Source organism: Fulmarus glacialis, unplaced genomic scaffold (genome assembly GCF_000690835.1).
Source record: "Fulmarus glacialis isolate BGI_N327 unplaced genomic scaffold, ASM69083v1 scaffold16897, whole genome shotgun sequence".
Taxonomy (NCBI): Eukaryota; Metazoa; Chordata; class Aves; order Procellariiformes; family Procellariidae; genus Fulmarus; species Fulmarus glacialis.
Window position 1 is genome coordinate 22,749 of NW_009223970.1, and position 14,289 is coordinate 37,037.

The 14,289-nt window shown below is 36.5% G+C and overlaps 2 protein-coding genes across 2 annotated transcripts in view; one reads left to right on the forward strand and one right to left on the reverse strand.

Moving 5' to 3' along the window:
* PI4KA (phosphatidylinositol 4-kinase, catalytic, alpha) overlaps positions 1-14,289 on the forward strand; it is a 62,146-nt gene that overhangs the window by 20,377 nt on the left and 27,480 nt on the right. The window contains exons 19-21 of the mRNA XM_009582012.1: positions 12,014-12,122; positions 12,662-12,798; positions 13,750-13,883. Coding sequence (XP_009580307.1) covers positions 12,014-12,122; positions 12,662-12,798; positions 13,750-13,883 — 380 coding nt within the window. The remainder of the gene's footprint in view (positions 1-12,013; positions 12,123-12,661; positions 12,799-13,749; positions 13,884-14,289) is intronic.
* Positions 1,533-10,562, reverse strand: SERPIND1 (serpin peptidase inhibitor, clade D (heparin cofactor), member 1). The gene is made up of 5 exons (XM_009582011.1): positions 10,516-10,562; positions 7,618-8,489; positions 3,572-3,845; positions 2,463-2,607; positions 1,533-2,048 (listed from the first exon to the last, which is right to left on the reverse strand). The coding sequence occupies exons 2-5, from the start codon at positions 8,471-8,473 to the stop codon at positions 1,857-1,859; spliced, it is 1,467 nt and encodes a 488-aa protein (XP_009580306.1). The 5' UTR covers positions 8,474-8,489; positions 10,516-10,562; the 3' UTR covers positions 1,533-1,856.

Here is a 14,289-nt window from a genome sequence, read left to right on the forward strand (position 1 = left end):
TCTCAAAAACTCCATGTTTCAGATGCTTCAGCTCATTTAATCATTGATAAACTAATTAAATCTAGGGCATGAATCTTTTGAGTATGCTTTTCTTTTTTAATACAGATAAAACAATAGAATGTGTATATGAATGTTAATGATTTCTGTTGTGAACCTTCAATACTGAAAATTGTGCCCCACGTGGTGGGCTTATGTGACAGGAATAAAAACTCCATGTTTCAGATGCTTCAGCTCATTTAATCATTGATAAACTAATTAAATCTAGGGCATGAATCTTTTGAGTATGCTTTTCTTTTTTAATACAGATAAAACAATAGAATGTGTATATGAATGTTAATGATTTCTGTTGTGAACCTTCAATACTGAAAATTGTGCCCCACGTGGTGGGCTTATGTGACAGGAATAGAGAGAAACATCTGAGCTTCCTATTCGATATCAGCTCTTCATCATCCTTCATAATCAAATACTGGTATTTCACTGGCTGTCATGTTAAAAAGCTTTGTGTGTGTGGCAAATAACTGTAGTAGATGCAAAATTGCAAATGGTAGTATATAAAAGCAAAATTAAATCAATAAGTTAAACTTAATATTGGAAAACACCTTTTTAAGAGAATGCCTAATCCTTAAAATAACTGTCGGTTTATAGCTTAATTTGCATATTTTTGCTAACATAAGACAAATTTATAATATGAATATATTTAGATGGATACAATATTTGATACTGCAAATAATAATAAAAATACGCTCACAGAATTGTGAGGCACATTTTTTTAAAAGGTATGAATCAAAGGAAGGTATGCAAAGGTATGTTCATTGGCTTTAATGACTTGAATGTCAGGTGCAACTCTGTTCTTTTTACCGGGTAGTTAGTAATATGCTATAGAGTACAGGTAAATTTTTTCAAATTCTCTTTTTCAAATGTGAAACAGGCTTTGTACAGCATTCGTGTTGTTACCAGAATGATTCAGAAAGTTTACAGTCTTAGTTTAAGACTTGAAAGGTTTTGTCCATTGAATCAAGTATGGACAGTGTATTTGAATTCTATAGCAAATGTGATTGCTATAAATCACTCTTTTTTGTAGACAGGATTAGGTGATACTGAGCTGGTGAAAAGAGCATTTTGCTAGCTGCTTTCACTATAAAAGGTATTCTAAGGGTCTTTATACAGTTTAGCTGCTTGGCCTAATTCTGATACCGCTTGTGCCGATGAAGATCAGAGAACTGTATTGAAATGATACAAGATAGGTTGGGGAAAAGTAGTGGATCCTTTAGTATTTCATTCCTCCAAGATGTTTTTATCTCCTCTTATTTGGTACACTGGTCCATAAGGTTCATTGTGTGTATCAGTCTGCTGGATGTTAAATGTTGCAAGCAAAAGAAAGAATGTAGACACCTGCTCTTCTTCAAGTTAGATTATGTAAAATACGCGGGAGAGATTTAGGTTTCTAAGATTGGTCAGGTATTCAGGATTTCCTTATTCCTATTTATTACAAATAGGCATCCTAGTACAAATTTAGAGCTAAATTTCAAGAATCCAGATAGTCTAAATATTTTATTGATTACATTTTATACACTGAAGTAGAACACAAAGAGTAAGTTACTTTGTGATTTTTTTTTTTTAATACACTTGTATCAATACATGGCACTAACCATTTTAAATTGCAGTCAAATTATCTACTGCTATGAGTCCATTCATGTGAAACTACCTGTAGATAATATATTTTCTTTTGATACCAGTGGCTTTTGTATGAGCTAATATGAGCTAATATGACAATAAAATTTCCTTTATGATACTGGTATATTAACGTGTAATTATACAGCCCATGTATAACAGTGTGTTGGAGGTTGTCTCTGCTTTTAAGGTTTGGCTGGGTTGACAACTCTACCCATGAACAGAAGGCAACTGGTACGATGTTCATAGATCAGAAACAAAAAGGGGCGGTCGACAATAAAGCGAATCTGAGTAGAAAGAGGCATGAACCCCACGTTGGTTATTGCTGCAGCCTCTGTGCCTTCCTCGTTCACAGTTATTGTGCCTTGATGATTGAACTGTTCAAACAAACAAAAAAAGGAAAACAAGTAAAAAAGAAATTGAGGATCTCGTAAGTATATTCAAGTGATGTGTTCACAGCCTTCCCCCTCTCCATGTCCCACACGTGGCTCCCTTGTGACACTCTTCCTGGTAACTCCTACGTGGCAGCAATCCTTTGGTTTTGGTGTGTGAATAAGCCTGTTCCTGACTGACCACAACACTTTTAGTGCCTTTGACATCTGATTAAACATGTTCCTCGTTATAGGAATAGACAAGGACATGCAGAGAAACACACATCCCTCCTATGTCCTCCAGGAAAGATGAGAAAAAAATTATTTTAGCTTACTGTGAATTATTTTTACTGTTTTGCCATGCTTTCAGGTGATATAGTTTAATCAGAAAGGAAAGGAAAAGAGGAGAGGAGTAAATACCCTGTCAATGGTGACTTTCTCATCCGATATACCAGAGTAGTCGCCTTTTTCGTTGAACAGTTCTTCTATTCCCATGGATCTCAGATAACCAATCAAGTTATAACTCTTCTCCAGCTTAAATTTAGGCAGAACCACTTCTCTTGTTCTAGTAAAAATAAAAACAAAAGTGAGAAATCATTGAAGATATACATATTTGCATGACACCTTTGCTTTACATATCTATTGTAGTTCGGTTTTTTTGCTGTCTTCAGCAAGCAGGACACAGAAATATACAGGACTGTTTACTGTACATTTACTTTCAAAACTTGGGCATCATTACTTCTAAGCTGTGTTTTAAAAATTAATTCCCCTCCCAGAACTGTTAGTTTGTCAATTTAATATTTCACTTATGATGATTTACATTATTTATGTGTATAAGATACATGGCTTTGAGCAGTTCAGTACACGGTTGGATATGCTTGTAATAAATGTTGAACTGTCAGATTTTCTGGAGTACTAAATTGAAGATTTGTCACTTATTGTATACAATAGAAATAGGTTGGCTTCCTGAATAGCACATCAAAGCAGCTCTTTTTATCTTTTTATCAAGTCTGAAGACAGATACCACCTAGTCTGTCATCTTGCAGAAGAGAGGCTGTATAATTTTTTCTCTCCCGTAATTGTGATGTCCATTGTTGATCACTGAATGTGTGCCTTTACACAACAGATATGTTGAAATGCATAGTACGGAAATGAACATAAGCTGCTTTCCATATGATCAAGATTATTCTGCACAAATAACCTGTTATTATCATACTCCTGTTTTTCCTCCTCATTGTAAACTTTATCAGTAAGAACTTTTTCTTTGAATCTACAACATTAAATACTTAATAGAATTTTGAACTCCATTAGAATTTTCCACCTCAATCATCTTTGATTTCTTGACAGCATTTACATTTTGAGAGAGCACTGGTCCTGATTTTTAATTCAATCTTTTTGGGGTTTTTGTTTAGGTTTAATGTTTTTAATCAAAATATCATATGTTATCTTCTGTGCTCTTTACTTGCTCTTGTCAATGGCACCAAGAAAATACAGTAGGACTTTAACAAGATGTACTTTTCAGCAGATACCTGTTTGTCATGCTCTTCTGCCATTTTTCCACCACTTGAGGTGTTATCTGCTTTTCTAAGGCTTTCATGCCAGAGAGTTTGTGTGGAAGCACAATCAGCATACTGATGTTCCCCACGAACGGGAGCTGGAGCACACCGCAATCTAGCTCGGGGTCTGCAGCAGCTAGGAAGTTCCCTTTAGTCTGCATCATAGGAACCTTTATTGTTTGCTTCTCATTCAGTCGGAAACTTCTCTTCGTTGTCATTTCCACTGGAAACTTATTCTCCCAAGTTCCTGTTAATACAATGCAGAAAACAAATAAACAAAAAAATCCAAGATCCTTGTTTAATAAAATATTCCCAAAATAACAGTTTACATCAAGTTTTAGTTCATGTGAATTTGGAATTACTGTAGGAGATTGTTGACTGACTAAGACGACAAGTGTTAAAGTGACTTCAAAATTCCTGGCTTGCTTTCTAGCTTAACATTTGTCTGATTTGAATGTTCTGAATTACAAAAGCAGGTAAATACAAACTGGAGATCTGAAAGGCCTTGGTATGTACTATTTTTTTCTACAAGGAACGTAGAAATTACAAAGTTTAAACAGATGCAAAATATTTGACAGGGTTTGCACCTAGCGAAACAACTGACACAGCTGTATTTTCTGAGAGGTCTGATACTTGAAATCAGACTCTTTCAAGCATCAGAAACGTCAAGCTAAGTAATGGCTGTTTTCATTTTGCATTAAAGGTATTATGCTGAAGGCATTACCTTGACTTAGTCCATTCAAGCCAGTTAACTTGCTGTGTTAAGACATCCTGAAGAGTTTGGATGTTGACTGCTTAATTCTATGACCCAGTTTGATATGATTTCAGCATACCTACGCGAGCCTGTCATCTGACAGGTTTATGCCCAAAGACTATAATTCAATGTATTTTGCAGCCCAGAAAGCTTTGCCATCAGGGTTTGAATCTTTCTAAGTGTAGATTCTTTGGGTACCCCAAATATTTATTGACTGTGTAAAAGAAGGTGCTTTTTTAAAGCGGTGTTCTTATTGATCTCTTCAAAACCAAGGCTCTGGAAAAAACATTATTTTTTTCTTAATGGGCAGACAAAGCTAGAATTTTATAGTGGAAATAAGTTTACTGGTATTTCCTGTTAAAACTCTGGATTTTAGATCACTGTTGGCAAGCAAGTATGTGGGGAGTGTAGCTGTGACTATTGGAGAGACTACAAATTTAACCTTAATCGGTAACCTTTTTTCGAAAGGTTGCAAGTGATTCTGAGATCCTTAATCAGACTTGGCCAAATTGACTGTGAAGTAACGAAAAAAGCCTTAAGTTCAACTTTCATTCTAATAGTTTCTTCATATGTCGGGCTGATGGGGAGCAGTTTGAGAAGTGATCAGATTGTAAATATTCTGAAGGGAATGGGATATAAAATGGATTATGCTATTCCCAAACAAATTGTCTCACTTCTCAGGAAAAACCAACATCTGGTGTTCTTCAGGGAGCAGAATTCACAGGCGTAGGACTCTAGCTAGCTAAAGACATGAAGCTGCTGTGGGTCGGGGGAGCTTCAGCAGCACTGTCGTCACCTGAGGAACGGGAGACATTTATCAGCTCTTCCTATCAGTAAAAGAGAGCAGCTGGGGAACTTTTTTCTTGAATTCAGTTTTGCAGATGTGTTTGTCTTGGGGTAAAATACTTTTCTCCAGCAGGACGCATGTGGTCTTCTGGGGTCAGCTGAAACCAGTTGGCACTTTACAGACTTCTGTGACTTCCTGTTTTGAATCTTCCCATGAAGATGTCTTTTGGACCCATCTGGCAGATGTTGTCTCCACTGATGGACTTCTCTCTTGCATTCGTGACTAGAATCTCACAGAAGCAATTTTGGATCTGTCAAAATTTGTCAGTTATCAAAAGCTGCTGTGATCTACCATGGCTAAAATAACCAGCTCCTACTTGATAGGAAGCTCATAAACGATTGTGCAGATCTCTACAGAATGGAGGGTAGATCTCAGTTAGAGGTAGACTGGACACCTATAGAAGATAAAACTTGCTTCTTACCAACGTGAATAGTTTCCAATAGTTTCTTGATGGTATTTAATATAAAAGGAGCTTGAGACTCCACGGTGTTTGGCAAGTATCCCATTACTCAGTATCACTTGTACTGAGCGTTTCTGTGTACCTGAGAATACTCATAGGTTTCTTAGCTCTGAGGGCTTAACAGAGCTGGTCTGCAGTAATACAGACAGTGTAAATATTGTAAATGGAAAGATGTGGACAAAAATTAGCATGTCTAGAAGGACTAGTGGGGAAACTGGGAAACCCAGGAGCAGAACTTTCTTTCAAAAAGTTCAGTTCACTCGAAATAGAATTACCAGGAGACTGTCACTGTAAGAGGAAAGAATGGGAGACAGCAATATAGAATTGATCTTTTTGACTTTGAGGGTTAAAAATTACAGCTTTTGGCAGACAGTACCAAGGCAGCTTGGACGAAAAGGACTCCATGGGGAGAAGAAAAAGCCATAAGTCTTTTTGGTCTTGATGACTCAGGAGATCCAATACTAAAGCTAGTTAATTTTCGGTGGCGTTTTTGTCAATTTGAGATAGCACAAGTATTTAGTAACTTCAGAGTGAAACAAAAAGGTATTTTAAATTTTACCAAATTGTGAAAAAATAATGTATCTGTTTCACTTTGTTTCACTTTCATCCTTTTCTTCGGATGGTCTGATGGACAGTAAATCCATGTACTTAATATGATATGATAATAAGAGATGTACTTAAGGATACAAATAAGTCCTTTTTGGACGGTACTTCAGAATAAGGGATTATTTGGATCTTATGCTAATGACTGCTTCAGATCTTTTGAAGAGACAAGTGGTATTCAAGGAGGTAATGCCTTGCAAGTGAGTGGGAAAAGGTACGTTTCATAAACTGAAAGGAATGGTGTTGTTCTAAGTTCCTATAATCAAATGCTGAGAAGGCAGGTGTAAGAAGGCTTTTGAGCATTTGTTTCCTGGAAGCAGGGACATAATTGGAAGGAAGAAACTGCTTTATAAGTTATGGAAAGGAGTATCTTGTACTTCCAACCATTGTTATCCTCTTGTGCTAATCTGTCTTCCCTTACCGGTATTTCATCTGATTTTGATCTCAATCAGTCAGTAACAGATCTCCTTTTTTCCTTAGTTCCTCTTTCATTGGCACCTCCCATCTTTTGCTTGTTTAATACCATTTTAAAAGTTTGTTACTTTCAACCCTAAGCAGATAACCAATGTTGAAAATCTCACCACAGACTTTTAGTTTAAATGTAAAGAAATTGAAAATAAGGATTTATAATAAGAATATATTGTGCAGTCTTTACTTCAAATCTCTTTAGCTGTTCAGCCTATATGAAACATGTAGGAGCCCATATCAGCAGACAGTTCATGCTGAATTAACTGAAATATTCCAAGTAGTGAATGCATTTTTTTTTTAGTTTTAGAAGAATACTGTTTTGGTTCTTCTCTTCAGTCCCCTGTATAGGCTTGTTGACAAGGATCATGCTCTGATCATATAAAAAATACATACTTTAAGTTGAAATTCTTTATAGTCATTCCTGTGAATCCTGAATACTTCAGAAATTTTAAGTGTTTTATCTGAAATCAACCTGTACCGTTTCAATGAAGCCAATAACTTGAAACAGGACTGAATGTGACTAATAACTTGCACATGAAGTAATACCTCTCCATCTAAGACTCCTACAAAGCTTACGCTTTCTGAGGCTATTCTGCATTCATATGTTGTTTTTTAGTCTCATTTTTAGACTATAAGGTTTTGGATGTAATAAGCATTTGCTGTATTTGTACAATATCCACTAACTTCAGGGCATGACTGGAACATCAGTGTGCTACAGAAACATGCAAAAAATGGGCTAATAATAGAGATGATTCTTAGTGAGGGAGTCAATAGGCTTTTTTGAACTGTACACTAGATTTAAGTTCAGTCTGGGGTTTCTAATGAAATACGCGGTGACTTGCAAACTGAGAAAATCCATTGCTAAGATTGAAATAACAGATTCTTACCTTTAAAGTAAAGACAGTTAAGAATCATCATCAGTGTTGTAGGGTTTACATTCACAAGAGCTTCCTTGATTAATCCTTTGGTCAGCTTCAAGATACGTTCATTGGTTTTAGTTATGAAGTTGGGATCTGAAAAATCAGCTGGCTGGGCATCAGCAAAGTAGTATGTTTTCGTATTGTTTCTGAAATCATTCAGAATGGAAAAGTCCTTCTGAATATAAAGGTCATTGACAGACCTCAGTGTATAACCAAAATTGCGCCTGAATAGCCGATGAGTGAGTTTGCGGAAGAGATTATGAACAGTCATGAGCTCATATTTGGTGCTGGCATTAATGAAGTCTTGAAAGCCAAGAACAGATAACACTTCTTGATGAGTCTGACCCTTCAGACCCAGAGAAATCATAGCCATTGCAGTGGAAATGCCAACAGGAGCCATGAGAATATTATCTGAAGGGTTGGCTTTGTCTGCCACGCTGCGGTAAAGGTTGAAGCCAAAGTTTGCACTGAGGATATTGAGGCGCTGGATTCTGGTTTTGCCTTGGAATAGTTCAAGAATATTTCCTTGCTGAATTTCGGAAACCATGTATGGGCCAGCATCAATAATGTCACTGTAGTCATCTTCACCCAGTATCTTGTCGAGATCGAGATAGTCGTCTTCCTCCTCCTCTTCAGGAATCAAGTCATTAGTGATAGTGTTTTCTCTGTGGAACTCAGGTGGCAAGTTTGACATATCATAGGTCCCATTTTCATGTGGCTGTGCATCTTTAAGGCTTTCAAAATGCTCAGTGAAGTCCTTGACTCCACAGAATGTGGAGGTTATGATGAGCGCAAAGGCAAGCGAATGAAATAGGAACTTCATTCTGACAGGTCAAAACCTGGAAGACAACATAACACAGTTGAGAGAGCATAGGGTAATGGAATTTTAGTTATCTATTCCCTAATTTTAGGTCCACGCTGAATTCTATCACAGCAGAAGGTCTATAGTTACTTTATTCAACAGCATTTTTTTTAGTGGAACAGAGCTTAATTAGATGGATAAATCTGTTTTACTGGTAATCGGTTTTGCTTACATAGCGCCTCCAGCCTGCCAAAGAATTGGTTGACTTTCTCCCATAGAAGTCATCATTATTGGCATATTTCAGCAGTAACAAAATCATTACCTAAAATATGTGGGACTCTTTATTTATAAACCTGTAGCACTTAAAATGTGTACTAACTGTGTTACTAGTGTATGCTAAAAATATGACTTGAAGATAAGTTTGAAGATTTGAGCTTGGTAGGAGGAGGGACTAGGCATCCACTACAGGAGCATGCCAGAAGGCTGAGATGTACTGAAGAATTTGAAAAACAGACATCCTGTAGCTACAACAAAAATGGGAGTTTTATGGAGTATTTTTGGAAGCATAAGGCTGAAATTTGATGGAATAAAGGAGACCTGGGGATGTAGCAACAAACCTGGAGAAAGACGTGTATTTGCACTAAATACTGTTAGTGGGACTGTGCTGTGGAAGCATTAGGCATAAACGTACATCTTGGCCTGCTCATGGTCTTACTCAGGCGTGTTACTACATGTCTGTGCACACTTTTTGCAGCTATGTATACTCATCTGCTGCTTCTGAGAAGGGTTGGCTTGATTCTGCTTTTTGTTCAGTTATGTTTCATTTTGATTTACTTTTGTGTAGGACTGCACAACATGTGCTCTCTGTTTTCTTCATGATGTGAAGTCTCTGTAAGTTCCTACTCAGAACTTTGTTTCTCTAGTCTTAGTGTTATCCCAATGCCGGATTTCTAACCTCACTCATTTTGTGTGAGGATATATTTAAGTAGAACCTGCATTTTTCTAAGGGGGAACTTAATCTCTTCTTCATCTACTGAGTATTGGACCATTGCATATTTTAAATTATTTTTAAAATCAAGAACTATCTTAGATATGTATTGTTTGAAAAGAATCCATCAGCCTTACTCAGCTGTAAAACACTGTACAAAGAAGTGGGTCTGAGAGACTTTTCGCCATAATATTGGGTTGCAATAATTACAGTGATCTTAAAAAAGTATGAAAAAGTGTAATTCCCTCCTGTGACAGTCAAAGAAAGACCAAAATGTGAGTGTTCAGTAACTCTGTATCAACTGAAACTGTCTGAATGGCAGGGTCTTGGCTTTTGCTCAGATAGTTACTTGATGACTTTATAAAGTCAATTTCTATTGATAGTACTTTTTTGAGTAAAATGGCAAATACCTACAATATAATCTAGGACAAAACACTGAATACGGTTAATACAAAAATCTTACTAGTATGTTGATTTAAATGTTTTTCAAATTAGTAAATAGTCCAAAGAGCTGTTCTGTAGAAATAAAATATATAGGTACACATACCTGCACATCTGTGAATAAAACCAGTGCTTGAAGGAAAATATTTTCGAACATGTTGTAGGAGGACTGAAGTAACTGAACTAAGTTTAATTTTTGAAACTCTCCCCCCAAACTAATTAGCCTGAAATCCTAAAACCATTTAAGGTGATTATCCCATATAAATGAATTGTTTTGCAACAATGAAGGATCCACAGAAAGTGCTTTTTAAATAGTTTTACACTGTGACTGAAGGACTCGAGTCAAGTCTTTTTTTTTATTGTTTCTTCATAAATTCATCACTTTTTTTCTCTGCCCTGAGAAGTCAGGCTCCTACGGCTGAGATACTCTGTCCAGTAACCATTGATAAATGTTTTCTGCTTTTGGCATAGAAGAATTTGCTGTCTCTTAGTTCCCAGCTTTACATTCTTGTCTTCACCAAAGTTCAGTTATTGCTTAGCTGCACTTACACAGGCAAAACATTCCCCGACTCTGCAATATATATGTCTTTGGTCAGATCTACCTAAAATAACAGAAGATGTAAATGAAGCTTACCTTTAAGCCACTGTACAGAAGGGATGTGTTGAATAGCTCAAGTAAGGGGAATGGCAGGGTTTAAATCTGAACTTTGACGCTGTTTTTTTGTGTATCTCCCAAAGTAAACATTCTCTAAATCAAACACTGCTAAACTTACTTCGTCAGCCAAAATCCCTCCCTTGCCTAGTGATCTCTGCTGAATTGTATGTTGTTTGTTGAACTACTTTTATGGCTTTGCAGGTACTTGTTCCCTTTTGAGGAAGATCTTTGAGCAAAAATTGGTGTGCGTGTAAAGTTTCAAAGTCAAGCACGCACATAAACTTGACTGTTAATGACTAGTAAAAGCCATGTTGCTGCTATTTTGTGCTGAAATGAGGGGACATCTTACTGCAGATGTGGTTGAGGCGTCTGTGCTTGTGATGGTCAGGCTCCTTCAGTCAGCGTTATATTGGTGCACACATTTGTGTTGCACAAGCAACTTTTTACCATACTGCCATTTACCAGCTTAAACTCAGATTAATTTTACTGTAATACAGGGATTTTCTCATGGGTTTTTTTTTTTTCAAATGAACAATCTGCCTCATGATTTACAAAAATATCCAAAGTTGGCTTTATGTAAGGTTTCACTGAAATACTGCTGGCTTTCATACCTCAAGGGAATTATTGTACAGTTAGAGAAAGCTTCTTCAAGCTAGATTAGAATCTAACATTTTCGTAATAAAGTTTCCAGTAATAATATACAGTCATATTGAATAAAGCTCACAGTTTAATGGGCCATTTCTTGCACTTTTTGAACACTGCCTGTGCTTCTAACACTTTTAAGGATAACACACTATGAGCTTTGTTATATAAATTTATCTACCATTGCATATCATGTTGACTGGGGGTATAAACTCTGCTCCTCCAGTGGTAGCAGCTGTTTGTGCAAAAAGTATCAGAGTTTTTAATAAATGTGTTGAAAATAATGCTCTTCTACTTGCTTGTTTAGATAGTAAATTCTCCAGAACTGATGTCATTGTGTGCGTGGGTGCAAACAATGAAAGATCCCCAATTGGTGCCTCAATGTATTTCCACAAAGCCAATAAACAATAGCAACCAGAAGTATGTTTGACTAATATTTGTTTGGTTTTGAGTTCCTTTGCACTGAAGCAAAGCTGCATGGCATTGTCTTCAACACAGTTGAAAGGACCGTGTGGTCTCTTCCTCTCTGCAGTTGATAGTATACTAATATTATGTATTCTCTTCAGAGGTTACTGTATCAGCATGGTATTATTCCTGTGTAAAACAAAGGAAATTGTTACTTCAGACATCTCAAATGTTAGCATTTAAGATACTCTGACAAGATCTAATTTTCTTCAGTATAACAATAGCAATGTAATACTAGTTTTCATGGATGACAAAGAATATTACCTTTGTAAATCATAGTAAAGAAGGTACCTGAATTGATCCCTTAGCATGGAATTAAGTTATTGTAACTCCCATCATTTTCTGATGTTAATTTTTATTTCTTTCATAGCTCACTAGACGCTTGCCGCCCATCAAGGAGGCCAAGCCCAGGTTACAAAAGCTGTTCCGTGACTTCTGGTTGTATTCAGTGCTGATGGGATTTGCTGTGGAAGGATCAGGTAGTGTAAATTCTAAGAGAACAGCATTGCTGCTCACATATAAACTCTTGATGAATGCAAATGTAACTGTATGTAAACCATTCACAGTAGGCTGAAGAAAATTTACAGGCATAAAGCAAACAGCAAACATGACAGTTCGCTGGTAGGATTTCTTTACATTTTTACTCTGTTTTGCTGTGAGATTCAGCACGGTACAATTTGCTCTTGTACTTAGGTTTTTTTTCCTAAGCTAATACAGCAGTTAGCCTTAGTTAAGTATGAGTTTTCATAGCAAAGTTCTTGAAATGGAAGATCATACACATGGGGTACAATGGTAATCAAGTAAAAACTTCTTATCCAGTGAGAAACTTTACTTGGAATTACCGAAACATGTTTATTATGTTTGGAACCTGGATCACTTGTGTTGAGTGTTTGTGCTTAAGTGCATGAAAAATTGGCCCAAGGAAGTAGTACAAAGCTTGATAATGCTAGTTAACTTTGTGAATCTTAATACTGTTTTTGTCCTCCACCCCACCTTTCTCTTTATACTTGTGCGTCAGGTCTCTGGCCAGAAGAATGGTATGAAGGTGTATGTGAAATTGCCACCAAGTCTCCATTACTCACATTTCCCAGCAAAGAACCACTTCGATCTGTTCTTCAGTACAATTCTGCCATGAAGAATGATACCGTGACTTCTGTAAGAATTAATTTCTTCTATTATGTCCTTCTATAATGTCTGTCAGAGTTAAATGATACAGTAACCATGATATATTGAAATAGCACAATACTCATTCAACCTGCCTCCTATTAGTGAAAAACAGCTTTTTTACACTACTCTTATGACAGCAGTGTACATAAATGACTTGGGTTTAGTTTTATTGAGTGTTAATACAAGTGTTTAGAGTGGTAGCTACACTATTTTGATTAGGTGTAGAAACCAAGTCTTTGGGGAGATGGAAGCCTTTTAATAATTTTTCATCCCTTTTGTATCAGACAGACAGAAATTGCACTGTTTTTTTTTTTTTAAAAAAAACAAACTTTGGAAGGAAACAACACATTGAGTCTTTCAAAGAAATATTAAGTGAGCTTTTTCCCTTTTTATCCTCTGGCTTGGTACTAGTATACTTCTCTCTCCCTAGTGTTTGCAGGATAGATTTTACCTGAGGACTATTTGTGGTAGCAGTGTAAAGTGGATTGAAGAGTTGCAGCTTATGAAATGTCTTTGGCTCTTTTTTGGTTTCAAAATAATACAGAAATTTGCATTGTGCCTAGATACTTAGTTCTGTGACATCAAAGAATGGCACAACAGACCGTTGAAGTTTCAGAAGCTGGACAAGGTTGATGTTGATCAAAATTACATGCATTTTGTGTAGGAATTGTATTTCTTCATTGGTATAACTGCATGGAAACTAGCAGTTATTTCAGCACGGAGTTTGACTCCAGTATTTAATTCTGTTTAATTCTGTATTTGAAGAATCGTGACTTGATGAGTCAGAGCGGGTTGGCCTTAGTCTGCAGACAGAGGCATCCTGGTATATTGTTTGCAAAGGTTAAAAAGTAAAAAGAGTAACAGCTGAAAGCAAATGTTTTCGGAACACAAGCTATTATAGTACTCCCACTTCGGATAACCTCATGTATTCATCTCTAGGCTGAATTAAATGAATTGCGGAGTACCATAATAAATCTCTTGGATCCTCCTCCAGAAGTGTCAGCGTTGATCAATAAGTTGGACTTTGCCATGTCTACCTATCTCCTTTCTGTTTACCGCCTAGAGTATATGAGGTATATATATACTTTTTTCACTGATGAATTTAAAAAAAAATAATTAAAAACTATGTATGTTCAAGTCAGAATTGCCAGACACTAAGATAAATGAGAATCAGTATTTTGAATCACATTAGTTCTGTTGAAGATTCTGAGACTGAGAATTCATCTGTGCAAAAATGCCTTTAAAGTAGATGGAAGGATGGAAGAATCTAGGGCCCAAAAAATGGGATCTCCTCTGTATAGGAACTAATAGAAGATGGACAAAAGGGTTCTTCAAAGGAATGTCTTGGAAGTGTAATGTATCCTCTGCACAGTCTTGTGCTTGCAGCTCCAAAGGACAGTGTAGACACTTGCCTATTCTACGAGATTAGTGTAATGTAGGAGCTGAGAAATTTTTTTTGTAGAGTACTTCCCCCCCCCC

What these genes read in the sequence shown, in the direction of transcription:
- SERPIND1 (XM_009582011.1), bottom strand. Translation starts at nt 8,473, where the DNA reads ATGAAGTTCCTATTTCATTCGCTTGCCTTTGCGCTCATCATAACCTCC. An exon ending in TAACTGTCTTTACTTTAAAG is followed by an intron (nt 3,846 to 7,617) that starts GTAAGAATCTGT and finishes TTGTATTAACAG; the next exon opens with GAACTTGGGAGAATAAGTTT. An exon ending in CAGAAGAGCATGACAAACAG is followed by an intron (nt 2,608 to 3,571) that starts GTATCTGCTGAA and finishes TATTTTTACTAG; the next exon opens with AACAAGAGAAGTGGTTCTGC.